At 37.6% G+C, this 16,944-nt stretch overlaps 1 protein-coding gene across 6 annotated transcripts in view; it reads left to right on the forward strand.

The window, feature by feature from the left end:
- Window positions 1–16,944, forward strand: part of Rnf180 (ring finger protein 180) — a 150,531-nt gene that overhangs the window by 94,966 nt on the left and 38,621 nt on the right. For 4 of the 6 annotated variants that reach the window (XM_040729016.1, XM_040729017.1, XM_040729018.1 and 1 more), the window contains exon 6: window positions 10,598–10,823. In XM_040729016.1, coding sequence (XP_040584950.1) covers window positions 10,598–10,823 — 226 coding nt within the window. Of the gene's footprint in view, window positions 1–9,105; window positions 9,186–10,597; window positions 10,824–16,944 lie in introns of those variants that run through there. The other 2 variants (XM_040729020.1, XR_005869881.1) reach the window with 2 other exon arrangements.

Raw genomic sequence — 16,944 nt, forward strand, 5'->3', positions numbered from 1 at the left:
TAAGAACAAATAGGCAAATCAGCAACTACAGATTACATCAATGTGCTCTTTGCACATTGATGGAAATATCAGTCAGGAAACCTGGAAAAATCTCTGCTTTAGGTTAAAATACTGTCCAATGACATTACTAACTTTTGGGTAGGTGAAACTAGTAACTTGCTAAGTGAATACATATGCATATATAGTGTTTCTAAGATAGTAGATCAGACACAAAGTCAGGAAATGAATGACTTAATAGTGTTAAAACAAAGTGTGTGATAGTTTTGCTCTGGATCATCAGCTGTATTCAAATTCTCCAAAACAAGGAAGCTATAAACAACAAGAGGTGGATTGTAAATAGTACTGTAAATATAGCCAACTACCTAGGACTAGTGAAGTCATTGATATCGGTGGAGAACAAGCAACATTCACTTTACTAAACCAACATAATCCCTAAGTAAATTGTGAATATTTGTCTTTTTATTCTCACTCGACGTCATGACATTTTATTTGCGGTTATTTGCTTTTTGTCTCATGCCATGGTCCCACATATTTGGCTAAAAATAAAGTATCTTTTATTCCATTTGGAAAAAAAACTGCTCTTTGGCGTGAGCTCTGATTAAGATGTTGCATAGTTGTATATAAAGGTCATGAAGGGAGACTGCAAAGACAATGCAGTTAATGAAGAGCTTGCTGTGCGAGCATGAGAACCTGAGTTTGGTCCCTGGCACCAACATAAAATGCCAGACACAGTAGGCCACCCTGGTATTCCCTCTCTAAGGAGGAGGTAGATGGGCTCCTGGGCCTTGCTATCTAGGCAGTCCACTCAAGCTAATGAGTCCCCATGAGAGACTGTGTGTCAAAAGCTAATGTGGATGGGTCCTGAGGAACAGCTTGAGGTCGACCAATGGCCTCCATATATGTGTCCACACCAATATATATATATATATATATCCTTATCCCCACACCACACATATTCACCCCAGGTTTAAACACTTCCTACTTTTCTCAATGCAGTGCCGCTTTAATTAAGAAAGTCAGGATGCTGAGTGTGGTAATGTATACCTTTAATCCCACACTCAGGAGGTAGAAGCAGGGGATCTCTCTAAGTTTGAAGCCAGTCTGGTTGATATAAGGAGTTCCAGGACAGTCAGGGATATGTAGTAAGACCATATCTCAAAAAACAAGCAAACAAATAAATAGAATAATGTTAGATTCCAAGTTTATGTAGTGTATATAAAAGAAATAGACTAGTAGTAAGGAATTTTAAAACACTTAATAATTTGCAAGCATGGGTGCTTATATGTACATATAAAATCATTAATTATGTATGTTATCATTAAATCTTATATGTGTGTGTTATGGTAATTCATTCAACATTGCCTAAGTACTACCTAATGGGATATGTATTAGGAGTGGTGCTTCAGAACCAGGGTGAATGACATACATTAATCAAGTTTTATGTACAAAAGTTAAATTCAAGCTATGGTAGCATTTGTAAAGAGGAGGTACACATTTTTATGACTGCATTGTGCTTGAGGCGTCACGAAAGGCTGTCTTTAAAATGTCTCTTTTCCAACGATATACTAATTGGTCAGAGTTATACAGGACAAGAGGTATGGGAGGCAAAATTCCAAATAAGCAGACCATATGTCTGCGCCCTGAAGGATTTGTTAAAACGGCGTGCAGGAGGTCAGAGAAGAGTGGCTCAGATAGTGGGGAGGTAATCTAGCCATTGAGGCTGGGCCAAAAGAAGGACCACCATTCAAATGCTGGCTCTTTTGTCGTGTGGACTATAGATAGACCTTGCAGGTCTTTAAACCCCACAGTGGCATGATAGATAGATCTGTGAGCAGAATGCTGTTGACAAAATGTGCAAAATAATTCAGTGATGTAGGAAGAATGTAAGGGCCAGTTAACTGCTAATGAAGCAGGGAATGGGGTAGAGAAAAGGAACACAGAAAGGTATTTATAAAATAGAGGATGAGAATGGATTCTAGAGACTAAACTTAATAAGATTCACTGACAAAATAGTAACTATCAAGGTGACACCAAGAAAACTAGCTTCTAAGTTTGGAATGATTAAACGAGGTAAAGCAAAGTAGAAGTGAATTGGTTGTGAATAAAAGCTTGGGTAATCATTCTGGCACATTAAAATATGTTTTTGGAGTTCAAAGAGAATTGTCATGGAATGGGGATGTAGCTCAGAAGTGTAGCCATTGCCTAGATTGTACAAGGCCCTGGCTTTAATCCATGACCACACAAAATTTGGAAAGGGGAGGAAACATTAATCCGGGAGGCTATCCTTGAAGGTCATCTGTATGCCACTATCAACAGAAGCCATGAGTCCATTGCTCAGGGGAGTCATGCAGCTAGAGGGAGGGTAAGGGAACAGCTTAGGACCAAGGAATCTCATCTCCAAGGAAACAGGAAAGCATGCTGAGGAGCAAGCAGAAGGGTATGGGAAAGGAGTACTGTGTCACAAGATGAAGAACAACCTCTGTCTCAGTGTGGTTGGAAATGTCTGGAAGGGATCTTACTGCAGTGTAATCAAGAGTCTAAGAGAAATGAAGGCTAGAAAAATACTTGTTGAATACAGGATCAGCAGGAAATGAAGTGTTGCAAAAGTAAAATTCAATGAAACAGTTATTTTCAGAATCATACAGGATAACTGTCCCCTATATTTTCCTGAATGGTAGTTTCTACTATAGCAGTCCTTTCTTTTTACCCTTTCACATATAAAAATCTCCATTTGGACATCTTACTCCAAATCTATTTTCATTAGGCCTGTTTTATTTAGCCGAATTAAGTGAACATATTCCTCCTATAAATTCTCTCTTGGAGAATTTAATAAATAGCCATTTAAATTACTTCTCTGTTTGTCAGTTGGTATAGTTGTTCAAAAGTAAATCCTTGGCCAGTGTGGTGTTCACAGCCTGCCATCACAGTATACGGGAGGTAGAAATAGGAATCCAGAAGTCCAGGATCACACCCAAGGCTACATGAGACCCTTGAAAGACAACCAAAGGAAAGACATTGTTCCAGGTGTGCATTTGCTTGTACATGCCACACTTCTAGTCTTTTTTTCCTGGTATACTTGGTAATTTTTTCAATGTGAGCTCGTCTGTAGTGGGCATGGCTTCTGGGTGAGTCAGTCTTAAGGTCTTTGAGCTGTGGGCACAAGACCACCAGGCTAACACATTTTGCTTTGTGGTGATATTCTATTTTTGCCTAATGAAGGACTTGCTTTAAAGTTACTTACTTTTTCAGTTCAAGGTTTCTGAGTTAGAAGTGTTAATTTAGCCCTATACCCACAAATAATGTACACTGCAGTGTAGTTATCAACCTAGAGCATCTTTATGAAAGCCAAAGAGGCTTTTAAGCCACCAACACCCTTTTTCACTTGTTGCTATGTAAGAAATAAAAGCTTTCCCTAATTTATGCCTCGTGTGAGACAGAGAGAGAGACAGAGACAGAGACAGAGAGAGAGAAGGGGGGAATTAGTTAACTCTTCACCTAGCATTTTTGTTCAACCATCCCTGAAGCAACTTCCTATGTTGATTTGATTCTCCATAGTGATCAAAAGTGGGGGCTTGGGGTGATTTAAAAAGTTTTTCTAGTTATTTCTTAAAATATATAATTTTTGATGGCTGGTATGTAAGCTAGCATATGTTAGAACTCCCAAACCGCCAAATTTGGAATATGTAGTTATTCAAATTTGAAGTCATATTCTGAGACAGAAATATGAATTCTTATGACACAACAATGACATTTGTAAAATTTTATATTTAAGAATCATATATCTAAAGCGCTTAGAAAGATGTATATTTAAAATAACTTCCATATGCTGTTTTCTTAATCATTGCTATTTTCTGATAAGCTTATTATCTAAATTATTTCTATGAAAGTGCGAATGTTGTGTCAGTCTTGTGAAAAATACAGTACAATAATAGTTAAAGAAATATTGGCCTAATTCAAGTTTCTGTGAAGAGGTAAATAATATGATGAAAAGAAAAGAATTTATTCTGAGTATTAAGCATAGTCTATAGAGTTGGGTGCTTATGAAGTATTTTTATACCATTTTAAATTAAATATTATCATCCATGAATGACATGCAAATAATGTTTAGTACATGTGTTTGTGTCAGTTAACTTATGTTTGATCCTATTTTATGTGGGCTAAAAAGGTGAGATCAACACTGCATTTCCCCTAGGTCTGTGTTTTAAAGTCTTTAGCGCTTCCCACGTATTAAGATATAGGTAGGCGAGATGAATAGTTGGCCTTACTGATGCTGACTGAATAGTCAGTATCCCAGTTCAATGTAGTTTCTTCCTTGTGCTGGTGAAACAACCCTTACTATCTCCCCAGTGAACACTCAGTACCATCTTCTGTTGTTTCTTACTCCCCTAAGCATGAAATAATTCTGAAGCTTTGATTTCTCTGTATTCTGAAGATGGGAGCATGTGGGCTCTTCTTGCCTACACAATTTTGGGCAATATACAACTTAGAACTATCATAAGGATGCTGGCCAAGTAGAGAGCTACCAATATTTTGCCATAACCTATATCACCTTTGTCTAGTGTGTGTTGAGCACAATGTCTTGCCACAACCCTCTAGCATATTTATCTAGTGTGTGTTGAATACAAGAGGACAAGGATAGGAGGAACTTGAGGGAGGTCCTCCAAATCCATCACTTGCACTGTGAATCATATACCTTGAAAATAAAATACCAGAAGTTTACCTTTTTAACATCACTGTTATCTACATACTGTGTATTATTCTTTCCTTGAGACAGCAAAACTTTATATGCTTCTTCTTGAATAGAAAAGAGTCATGGATAAACAAAACTGCCAACAACAACAAAACAAACAAAACAACATTGGTTGATATATCAATACATATATGGTTTTCTGCTGCAAAGAAATGTAGATAAGGAATAAGCCAAGGGAAGAACCCTGTAAGAGTTAGAAAAAATAACAAGACTAACATACCTCTCTATTTTTTGTGCATGACATTACGTAGCTTAGGAGGAACTTCATTTAGTGTTTCTGGAGCCAACTGATATATTTTTGTTGGAGGAGATACTAAGCAGTGTTTTTTTCCCTAGTAGAACCCCAATGAGACCTCTTACCTACCTAGAAATCAGACACTAGGGTCTTTTATTTATTGCTTTATCTTTATAAAAAATGGTGTAGTATAACTTAAAATAAAAATGTGAACTTAAGAGATACGATTATTTAAGTCTCTAAAGACAAAAGTAATTTCCTATAAAACCAATGCTACATTCATTTGCTCATGTGAAAATTATCTCCTGCACTTTATTGTATTTGGCTCTCATACTATTTTTTCTTAAGGATTTATTTTTGTTTTGAGCTATGTGTGTATGTGTGTGTTCATGTGAGTATGTGCATGTGAGTACAGATGCCTGCGCAGTCCAGAAGAGAGTGCTGGAATTCCTGGAGCTGTAATTATAGGAGGTTTTAAGCTGCCTGATATTGGTGCTAGCAAGCTTGAGCCTTCTGCAAGAACCATACATATTCTTAATCATTGAGCCATCTGTAGTCTCTTTGATGTTACCAAGCCTGGTTGTAATGGTTCTTTTAAATATTTCATAGGTGTCTCAAGCAGTTACTTCTTTGGGATCTGCTCCTAGAGAGTTCTCTGTTCTTTGGAGAGTATCGTGATACCTGAAACTTTCATGTAGTTTTGTGCTCTCAGGTGATATTTTAATTCCTAGATAACTCTACTGAAAGAGTTTCCTGCTTAGTAAATGACCTTCTTCTGAAGACATGCCTTAGGTTATCTATTATGCATTGTTGCCTTTGAGTTTACCTGAGTAGCATATTATGATCTTCCTATAAGTTGTATTTTGGCTAATGGTGTAGGGTATGTATTATGCAATGTTGCCTTTGAGTCTACCTGAATATCATATTACAATCTTTCTATATGTTTTATTATAGCTAATGGTGTTGGGCACTGTGAATACCATGGGAATAGTTGGGTATTTCTGAGCAGCCTAAATACAGACAAATAGCTCATTTCACAAGATGGCCTCCATACAGCATTCTGGGCAATTGCTGAATCACATGGCATGATATCCGCCCGAGTGGACTACAAGCCTATATGGATTGTGAAACTTTAGTGCAGATTGCCAAATCCACAATGATTCAGTATGTTGATGATTTCTCTACAACTCATATCACTACAAACAGGAGACTCATTTTGCATCACCCAAAGAGCCACAGTGACAAATACTGTGTGTTTTGTCTCTCTTACTATGCTGTTGGCACAGGTCTCTGAATATGGAAACATTTCGGGTCCTTTCTTGGTCATCTTTAGTATTTTCCACCAGTCACTCATTTCAGAATAAAACTGTATACCTGCTGCTTTGGCTTCTTTGTTTGTGAAAGAGGAAGTTTATGCTGGGAGCCTATTCAGCATCTTGGATCTCCCTATACAATTTTGAACTACCACCACCATGTGTTGCAAGTGACACCCCATTGATCTGTGACTACAGGTTGGCCTTTGTTCCTTAGATGTTTTTGAAGAACTTTATCGATTGAGCATGAGAAACAGTTGTCTGTTTCAATGCTGTTTGCTTCTCTTCCTCCTTTCATAGTGTTTGAAGTGAGGTCGTCCTTTTCCTGAACTTCTCTTTTCCTTTTGTATGCATCATGTCAAATGAGGCCAACAACAACCATGTCATGAGCTTGCTTTGCTTACTCTCTCAGTTTATGAGGTGACAGTCTACATATGAGTGCATAACATTAGTTGTCACTGTTCTAGTAGCTCATAGTTTACTCACTAAGTCAATAGCCTCTATTTTTGACTGTTTATATAACCTATATATATACCTTTGTCTCTGAACCCTCTTTCTGTTAGTCACTCCACCAGTGTGATAATGGACTGCTCCTAAATCCCAGTGGCCTATCTACAACAGAATTTGTGGAGTTATCTGTCCCTAAGTTACCTGTTGTCCTCTTCCAGGTTTTAGTGACTTTCTGATCCGCATATCTAGAATGATAGAATGGTCACTACTGTCAGAATTGTAATTTTTTTACAAAATTGTTTAGATACAGTTTTATTTACTTTTGCTCGTTTTTCTTGGGACAAAGCATATAGCCAAGCTTGATGTCAGTGAGCACACAGATATAATTCCTTCGTAGGGAATAAAAGCATATAAATGGACATGCATGCCTCATCTACTCCATCCATACTTAGTGATGATAGTCAATGCTACAGGGAATACAATATATTTATTTACCAGAGAGAGAGAGAATCACACAAGCTGGAAGTCAGAAGCATGGCCAGCTTCCAAAAGAGGCGGTCCTTTTTCCTTTCACTTCTTTTATCTCTACCTGTGCTAATTTACTTGTCCCCACCCTCATGGGTGGATAACTTTGTGGGGTTCACTCCTATAATTCCCCTTTAGTCTAAATAGAAGATTTAAATTTGATACAAACTCAAACATATACAACATATATAGAGAGAGAGTGATAAGTTATAATCTACTTATATCCTAAGCTAAACATATCCATTCCACCTAAATTCTAAACTTATCTGAAAGGGATGCCCAAGATTGAACACCTCCTTCCAATCCCAACCCTAAAATAATTGAAAAATCACTAACAGGTGTAAAATATACTCTAATATCAATAGTAGGGAGAGGGGACATGGAATTCTCACCAGATAATGATGATAGTCAGTGCAATAGGGAATACAATATATTTATTTACCAGAGAGAGAGAATCACACAAGCTGGTAGTCAGAAGCGTGGCCGGCTTCCAAAAAAGGCGGTCCTTTTTCCTTTCGCTTCCTTTTATCTCTACCTGTGCTAATTTACTTGTCCCCACCCTCATGGGTGGATAACTTTGTGGGGTTCACTCCTACACATACTGCATTTCCATCAGCTATAATGTAAAGTTCTGTAGTTACAGGACATGGGCAGAACTCAGGAAAATCCACAGATATATTTCTTAAGAGCGATTGCATAAAAGTCATCATATATTTCTATGGAATTATTACATTATTCACAAAATTGTAATGTGCTTATTATTCAGTTTGAAAATCTAAAACTGAGGGCCAGTAAAATTGCTCAACAGGTGAAAGTGCCTACCACTTCTATGAGGATAAGTGTTTCAGAGCCAGGATCCACATGATGGGAGGGGAGAACCAGCTTCTCCAAGTTACTCTCTGGCCTGTGCCATACACATGAACATACAAAATAAATCAACTAATGTAAAAAATAAAAACTAAGAACTTAAATGCTATTTGAGAGAAAAGTTATTGCATTGATTAGTATATCACAGTGGGAAGGTAGGCTCACTAAGCAAAAACATGAATGTTAAAATCAGAACCTAAACTTTTTCTAACTGTAGGAACTATACAAAAGCTAAAAATGGTTATGGGGCAGGACAGACAACACACTAATGGGTTGGAATAAAAACCCCAACAGACACTTACTGGTAAGGTAACACTTTGTTATAGTTCACAAAAGAAAATGTTTGTTTAAAAAAAAACAAAAGACAAGACTAATTAAGCAAGAGGATTAAATTTGTCTGTAAAATACACCGTTCAATAGAATCGGTTTCAGATACATGATATATTTTTAATAATATGGAGTGTAAAATAATACTGACATAATGGCCCTAGAAAAAGGTCTTAAATAAGTACAAACGGGACCCCCATAAAGTAAAAATGTTATCAAATTAAGAATTATTTCCATCAACGGATGATATGAGATGAGTGTAAAGGCAAAATAGAGGAAAGAAAATTAAGTACAATACATTTACTCGGCACCAACAAATAATCAGGTTAAATAAAAATGTCCCCATGCCTATTAGAAAAATGGCAATTTAAATGAAAATAAATAGGCTCAAACTCAACTATATCTTTTATAAAGTGAGACTGGCCATGGGAAAAAAATAAAAACATCTAGATAAATAATAGTTTATAACTTTGTGTTATTCAGGACTAGTGGGCTATACTGGTGCTATAACACAAATACCACACACTGGGAAATTTATAAGAGCAGAATTTTTCACATTGTTTGGATGCTGGAAAAGGCTCCAGTTCAGGTCCCAGAAAGTGTCAAATAAAGATCCAATCTGCAATGCTTCCTTATAGGTAGTGAATGCAGTCCTCGCTGGCAGAAGCATGGGAGAATTGAAGGAATGGATTTCAGTCAACCTTTGGCCTTTACACAGGTGACTAATCCTACTCCTGAGAGTCTGCCCCAGCATTTCATCACCCCACACCTCATCCCCTCATACTGCTGCACTGGGGAGTCGGGGTACAGTAGGAACTTTGGAAGAGATGAGCATTCAAAGCACAATAAGGGCTTGGTTGTTGGTTTCTGTTCATTTGTATCTCAAGCCTCTTTTGTCTTCTGTATATATCTCTGTAAATACTACAGCAATTAATGAGCCAAGGGCCATTCAAATATTGCTCACTGATCTCATCACCATGAGGAGAAAAGGGGTAACCTGGTTATTTTCCCCAAACTTCTAGCTTGAGAAAACTTTCCCCAGGGCTTTAGCAGAAACTGCAGAGACTGGGGTGAAAGATGAGACAAGCAGATGAGGAAAAAGGTGTCCATATTAACATTTGTTAAATGTGCTTGAGCTAAGAGATTATGCTCAGTGTTTGAAGTGGACCACCTGGATTAATCCCCACAGCTTCACAGATTGGCTAGTGCTGAGGTTAAATAATAGGAACTGTTCTACCATACCTCATGCTACACTAAGCTGCCTCTCTCAAACTACTACATTTGGGAAGAGAAGAGGTTCCTCGTATTTCCCTAGCCACAAAACTAATCCCATAATTAACTCACATTGCTTTACCAAGTCAACCTCCGCACCATCCCTTAACTTTGTTTTTATTCTTTTTTTATTTAAATTAGAAACAAGCTTGTTTTATATGTTCCCTTTCCCTCCCCTCCTCCCCTGCCACCCTCCGACTCCCTATCCCATTCCCTTTCTGCTCCCCAGGGAGGGTGAGGCCCTTCATGGGGGATCTTCAAAGTCTGTCATATCATTTGGAGCAGGACCTAGGCCCTCCCCCATATGTCTAGGCTGAGAGGATATCCCTCTGTGGAACGGGCTCCCAAAGTCCATTCGTATGTTAGGGATAAATACTGACCCACTACTAGACGTCCCTTTAACTTTGACACCTTCTTGGCATTGAGGTCTAGAAAGATGCAAGGTAGAGAATGTTAAATGCTCCAGGTACAAAGTGAGAGGGAGGAGAGTCTGATGGCGTCATGACAAGATGCCGTGCTAGCATCCTCTAACCCATGACAGTCACTACTTTGGTCAGGGGTTTATAACACCTGGGACTGGTTAGATTCACAAGTGTACTTTATATGCTTAGGTGTGGTTTACCATTTAGTTTATGTAGAAATATTAGGGAATGATTGACGTTTCTGGGATTTTCATAAGGTTTTTTGTTTCTTCTCACTTTAAAAGATCACATTTCTATCATTTGGAATATGTTACAGAAATAGATACTATATGTACCTCATAAATATTTTAATTTTAACAAAATGTAACGTCACCCTCTCTCAGGGAATTCAATCTTACACTAAGCCAAGAAAAACTGTTTTCCTTGTATTTTGCAGAGTTTGAGTAATGAGATGAGTACAGATGATGAGAATGAATACTCAGAAGAAAAGGACAGCTACATCTGTGCAGTGTGCCTGGATGTGTACTTCAACCCTTACATGTGTTACCCTTGCCATCACATCTTCTGCGAGCCCTGCCTGCGGACTCTGGCCAAAGACAACCCTGCAAGCACTCCCTGCCCACTCTGCCGGACCATCATTTCTAGAGTCTTTTTCCAGACAGGTCATTGCTCTCTTTTGTTATCACAGGCACCTAATGTTTTCTCATTATTCTCTTGGTTTTAACCCCAAAGGTATCATGTAAATTATTGTGAAGTTAGTGAAAAACACACAAAGTGTTGCTCTTGTTTATAAACCAGTACTTGGCCAACTAACAACTATTCCAGAACCACAGGTTAAAGTAGATCTTCGTTGCTGACCCCTAACTCTGCACTCGGATCCTTTATCCTAGCCAGCTGTTGTTCAGTCTCTACAGACCCTCCAGGGTGAGGGAAATTCTGTCTGAAACAACACTGTTGCCTCTTACTTTTCTTATCTACCTTCTGATGCTGCTTGGTCTGAGGACAGTTAGTAAGCCTTTTATCAAACTTTTAAATCTCTTTAGTGAGGAATGCCCAGTCTTTGACACTGCAGTATGATGTTGCCATGCAAATGTGTTGGACCACACCTATCCAGAGATGCATGCAGCCATGAACAATGGATCTGACGCACCTGCTCCAGTATTTCTGATATGACCAAGCTCTTTTCTTTTCTTAAGCAAATAAGAGTAACATACTGTTTACCTGCTTGTGTGAAGATGGCATTAGCCATCTTAATGGCATTTCACCCATGTTGATGGAGGGATACAAATTAATGCACATAGAGACCTAAGGGAAGTGGCAACAGTCACTACTGTGTACTATAGGGAGAAGGGGGCTTTCTGTCTCAATGTTTTGTCCACAGACACATCGAGTTGAATGGAAATCAAGGTATGTTCTTTATTAATGGTTAAGATAGAAGAGCTTAAACAGCAGTTTTATTCCTTGAAAGAAATCAGAGGACCCACCACCCATCTGGTTGGATACCCAGCCCAGGCAGCTGCACAGAGGCTTGCAAATCTCTCTAATCAAGCAGTGAAGAGAAGGTAAAGCTGTGGCCCTCTCATCTGCCTAGTGCAAGGAAACTGCTGCACAAAATCACTGCACATCTCATGACCGAGTGTCAGTGAAGTACCGAGATGTGAGACATAGGAGTTGTACGGAACTCAGATGGCATACTGCTAGAGGTGCAGATTTGTAAGCTGTGAGGTCCTACCTAAAGAGTAACTACTGTTTGATGGAATTTGAAATGCTTACACTACATGAGGAAAAATACAAGCAAATCTTTAAAGAACTGGTTTTCATTATCCATTAAAAGAAAATACAAATTCTCAAGGATAACTAAAGGAATTTCTAGTACTTAGCCCTATAAGAAATTTTTGGTTGACATCTCTGGAATGTATCAAGGGGAAGCAATGTCCTTAAAAGCATCCTCGGAGAAAATTGCAGCATCAAAATTTCTCTTTGTTGCTCATGGTACTATAAATAAAACCAGAAGAAATATCACTATAAATTAGATAAAACTATATTACCAATTCATAATACAATATAGTTCGGTTTTCTTGTTAAAATAATTTTAAGTAGTAGGCTCAGGCTCACCCATATTCCTGCTATTTTAAAGTGGCATCTAATGAATGTCTTTCCACACATTGTGCATATATACATGTTTAAGCCTTTGTCATTGCTATCCAAACTGTCAGATCATATGAACATTTTCTAACTCGTTTCCTTGATTAACCCAAAGTCCTTGTGCTTTTTTTGTGATGACATCATGTCCTACTTAGCCCATTTACCTTTATAGAATATTTACATGTTTTATTTATACATTAAGGATATACATGGATAAATGTTTGAACATGTCATGTATTATTTAGTTATGGTGAATTTGCAGAAGTATCGAGAGTAGTTAACACCTGTGCTTTAAGGTAGTACACGAATTACATTAACAGCAGTGTGTAGTCTTGTTTCTACAGCCTTTATTCCTGATCATCAGAATGTTCTGTATATTTAGTGCCAATTGTTGTCACATGTGAAAAACAATCTTCCCCTTTTGTCCTTACACCTTATTTTGGGTTATGGTACTTTATGAATGTGCCAAATTTCTAGATTTTGTTTTTTCTTTGTTTGGTTGGTTTGATTTGTTTTTTGTTTTTTTGTTTGTTTTGTTTTGTTGTTGTTTTTGTAGCATGGGGTGTTTAACTATTGTCTTTATTGTTAAAACTTAAGTATTAAAGGTCCTACTAGCTACACAAGTTTATAAGCCTTCTCTTTACCTATATTTTAAAGTTACATTTTGTCCTCATTTTCCCATATTTTCAAAGGTGTTTTATTTACCTAAGGATAAAGTACCATTTTGCAATCCTTAGGCATATTCCCCGACAATATTTAACAAGTTATTCTTTCTGTGCCAACTGAACTGTCTTCCTTTGAAAAACAGCAGTAACTCCTAAAACATCTCTCTTGGCAGCTGTTCTTTTCCATACATCTTCCTGCCTTGTCATGAACATTGCTTCACTTCCTGTTATTTTAATGACACATAAAGTAAGTTTAAACTAGTTTGAGGATGAGTGGCATTTTAGTGGATATTTTTATAATAGTGACTATTACAGTTTATCACGTTCCAGTAAAGTTCTCTTAATTCCCTAGCTCGGCACATTTTATGGTAACTTTATGTCCATGTATTCAATGGTTGCTATTGTAACATTGATTTTTTCCTGTTTTCTATTTTTAATTTATTTTTTAATTTAATTTAAATTAGAAACAAGTTTGCTTCACATGTCAGTCTCCCTCCCCTCCTCTCTTACCCTCCCTTAAATCCTCCCTTATTTTTTTTTCTTCCTCAGTTTCTGCTATTTTTGTGGCTGTTAGAAAGTCATTCAGTCTTCATTTCTTCTGTTCCCATCATCTAACTGAGTGTTTGGAATTATTTAGTGAATAAATTAATCATATAAATTGCCTACTGTTATCATTCTGATTGTAGGGTTGTTATTGCCAAAGGCTACAGGGGAAAAGCTGTCCTTTATAGCAAATGAAGATAGTACATGATGAGTAAGGATCCCTTGTGTCATATTTCTGTTAGGTTAGCTCAGTGGGGACAAATACAATGATACTCATTCCAGATTTAGTCTGTGGAGTACTCTTTAGTGAAGTAATGTCCTTGTACTTGAACTGTAACTATCCCTAATTATATGCTCTTGCTTAAATTATTTAGTGTCATCTGATAATGTTAGTTACTTAATGATGACAAAAGTTGAAAAGTTGAAATGAGGTAGGCTATACAGAAGAAATGACAGAGGCACCAAGATCTGCTTATAAAAGTAGGTATGAAAATAGACTGTTAAAAGTTGTAAGAAAAAAAGTCACATTTGTAATGGGTGCTGTTGGTTACTAACTATTATCCATAAGCACCTTATTTCTTCCTAACTTAGCACTGAGCATTGAACCCTCTCAACAAAGGCCAGTGGGTCCTGGTAGCGAACCCCATCCTCTGTGTCCGCATAATCCGACCTACTGGCCAGCAATTGGTTCACAAATGAGCATGTGGTGTGTTCAATGGGATGAGAAGAAAATACATTAGAAGAACTGTTTTCTGTTTCTTTGAGCATGAACAAAAGTGTCTAACTGTTATTTTCTAGTAGACATCTTCTGAGAAAGTAAAAACCCAGCTTTAGTATGAAGACTTTCATATGGATATGAGAGCCGAATAAACTACTAAAATGGGATTGGAATAGCATTGCTGATATCCTAGTCAAACAAATCTAAATTCATGCTTTAGATTTCCTATTATATGAAATAATAAATTTGCTCATTAACAAGGGTGATTTTTATTTAAATTAGAAACAATCTTATTTTACATATCAATAGTCTCTCAGCCTAGATACATTGGGGAGTTCCTGGGCCCTGCCCCAAATGATGTGACATGAAAGGATGGAAGGAAGAGGTAACTACGCAATTTTAGTAGATTTCCTGCTTATTTCAACTAAAAGTAGCTTAACAGACCAGGCATGATAATGCACACTTTTAATCCCGGAACTCAGGAGGTAAGGCAGTAGGATTTTGGGAGTCTGAAGCTAGCCTAATCTACAGAACAAGTTCTAGGACAACAAAGGCAATATAGTAGACCCTGTCTCAAAAAACAAACAACCCCCCCCAGCGACTTAACTGACAAAAATCATATTAACTATAAATATAACCATAATGAAACTAAAAGTGATGGTTGATACACACAAATCCACAGGTATGATGGATAGAAGACAGTATAAAAGGTGGTCAACAATATTTTAAATTAATAAAGAAATAGTAAAGTGGACGTGTGAAGTGGTGATATATTGGTATCCTTAACCTCTATCAATGTAATCATTTAACCAATGAAAACATATTTTTCAAATCAAATTAACATAAGTTCATAATGCAAATGTGGAAGAGTTAGTGGTTCAGTAGGCTAATACTGTGGCTTTCAGAAGACCTTGGTTCAGTCACCAGCATGCACATTGTGGCTCACAACCATCTCTAACTCCAATTCCAGGCACTCAGACACCCTCTTCTGACCTCTATAAACATCAAGTGTGCAAGGCAAAACCCCTGTCCTAGATGGCTACCTCCAGAAACACATGCATGCATACATACATACATACATACATACATACACACACACACACATACATACATACATACATACACACATACATACATACATATATACATACATACACATAAACAAACAACCATAGAAGCCAGTCAAGGAAAAAACAGCCAAGAAGGACCTTCCTAGGGTAGAGTGAGCCTCAAAGATAAGGACACTCAGCCCCTGCACTATAGCACCACAGGATCTGACCAGAGGGCAGGTTTTGAATCCCAGCATTGAGAACAAACAGTGGAGAATGGGACCATAGCTAAAAGTTGTGTTGGAAAAGTGACCCCTCTCAACTGTGTATCCAAGTCACTGAAGAATTAAAAACTAGGCAACCACTAAAACAAGACCCAAGAAAAATAAAAACCTGCATACCCATGGTTAATTGATTGTTTTTTTACATGAGAGCCAAAAGTTAGCTCTAATTGTGGTTGACCGTATCCTTCTGGTACAACTATTTACCTATCTGGAAAAGAATGAGTTGGACTCCTGCCTCACAATATGTGAATATATGTTAATTCTAGAATGAAGCCATAAATGTAGAGCGAACTAAAAATAAATTCATAGAAGAAAGCTTGTCTTTATCTTTGTGAACTTGGATTTAACAGTGTTTTCTTAGATATAACACCTAGGGCACAAATATTCAAAGGAAGAAGATAAATTAGACTGCATCAAAGTTAAAAATAGCCTCACTTTAAAGTGGATACATCAAAAGGTGGGGGGCAGATGAGGATCTTCTTGCTAACATTCTGACTAATAGACTCAAGGTCCATGTTGTGAGATCATGTATGTTGCACAGAACACGAGAATATCTCAGATATTGGAAGGGGGTCACAGAGTAAGTACATCTACTATCAAATCACTCACTACGCCCCATCCCTTTCCTATTCACAATACACCCTGATCCCTAGAGATAGGTTACTACCCTTTCTCTAATACTTTTCTCTTCTCAGCCAACCTTCTTATTGACAATCTCCCCAACCTCTGGTTCCAGTACTGTGGAGTGCAGTGGAACTCACAGGGGATAAGCAGATTCCAAGAAATAGAAGTAGAAAAGTATCACCCTCGTGGGTGGAAATCTCACAACAAGCAGGGAAATAGCATTTAAGCTAACCTGAGACTATAAACACTAAAGGGAAGTGTGATATCCCATCAGAGATGTTTTGGCCCTCACAAGGATGCGACCTGAATTAAGGCAGCAGGGTAGTGACATCCTGCAGCTTTTGGGCCATTCCCAAATAATTCTGAATTGTCCTGTTTCTGTCTGACCTTCTGATGTCCTATTCGGCTTCATCCAGGACATACAGCTTATCACCAAGAGTATCACACTTTTTTTTGTCCTCTTTTTAGTGTGACAATCTGTGATCTGTCTTGATCATGTCCAAATTTGTAGGAAGGTCATTTCATAGTTTCCCTGAGTCCACACCACTAAGTCTCCTCTATTAACTATTATGTTAATGTGGTTCTGGGTTTGCTTATATTCATGCCTCTATTATTTCATTGTTTTCAATTCATCTCATATAGAATAATCTCTACCTCTGAAATTTATACTGATTCTATGTCAGGAAGGCTATTTGACTGTGTCAATTTGCCTTTACTGTAGCCACTCACAAGCTTTAATATATGGAAATGAATGT

Source organism: Mesocricetus auratus, unplaced genomic scaffold, assembly GCF_017639785.1.
Source record: "Mesocricetus auratus isolate SY011 unplaced genomic scaffold, BCM_Maur_2.0 Super-Scaffold_100020, whole genome shotgun sequence".
Classification (NCBI taxonomy): domain Eukaryota; kingdom Metazoa; phylum Chordata; class Mammalia; order Rodentia; family Cricetidae; genus Mesocricetus; species Mesocricetus auratus.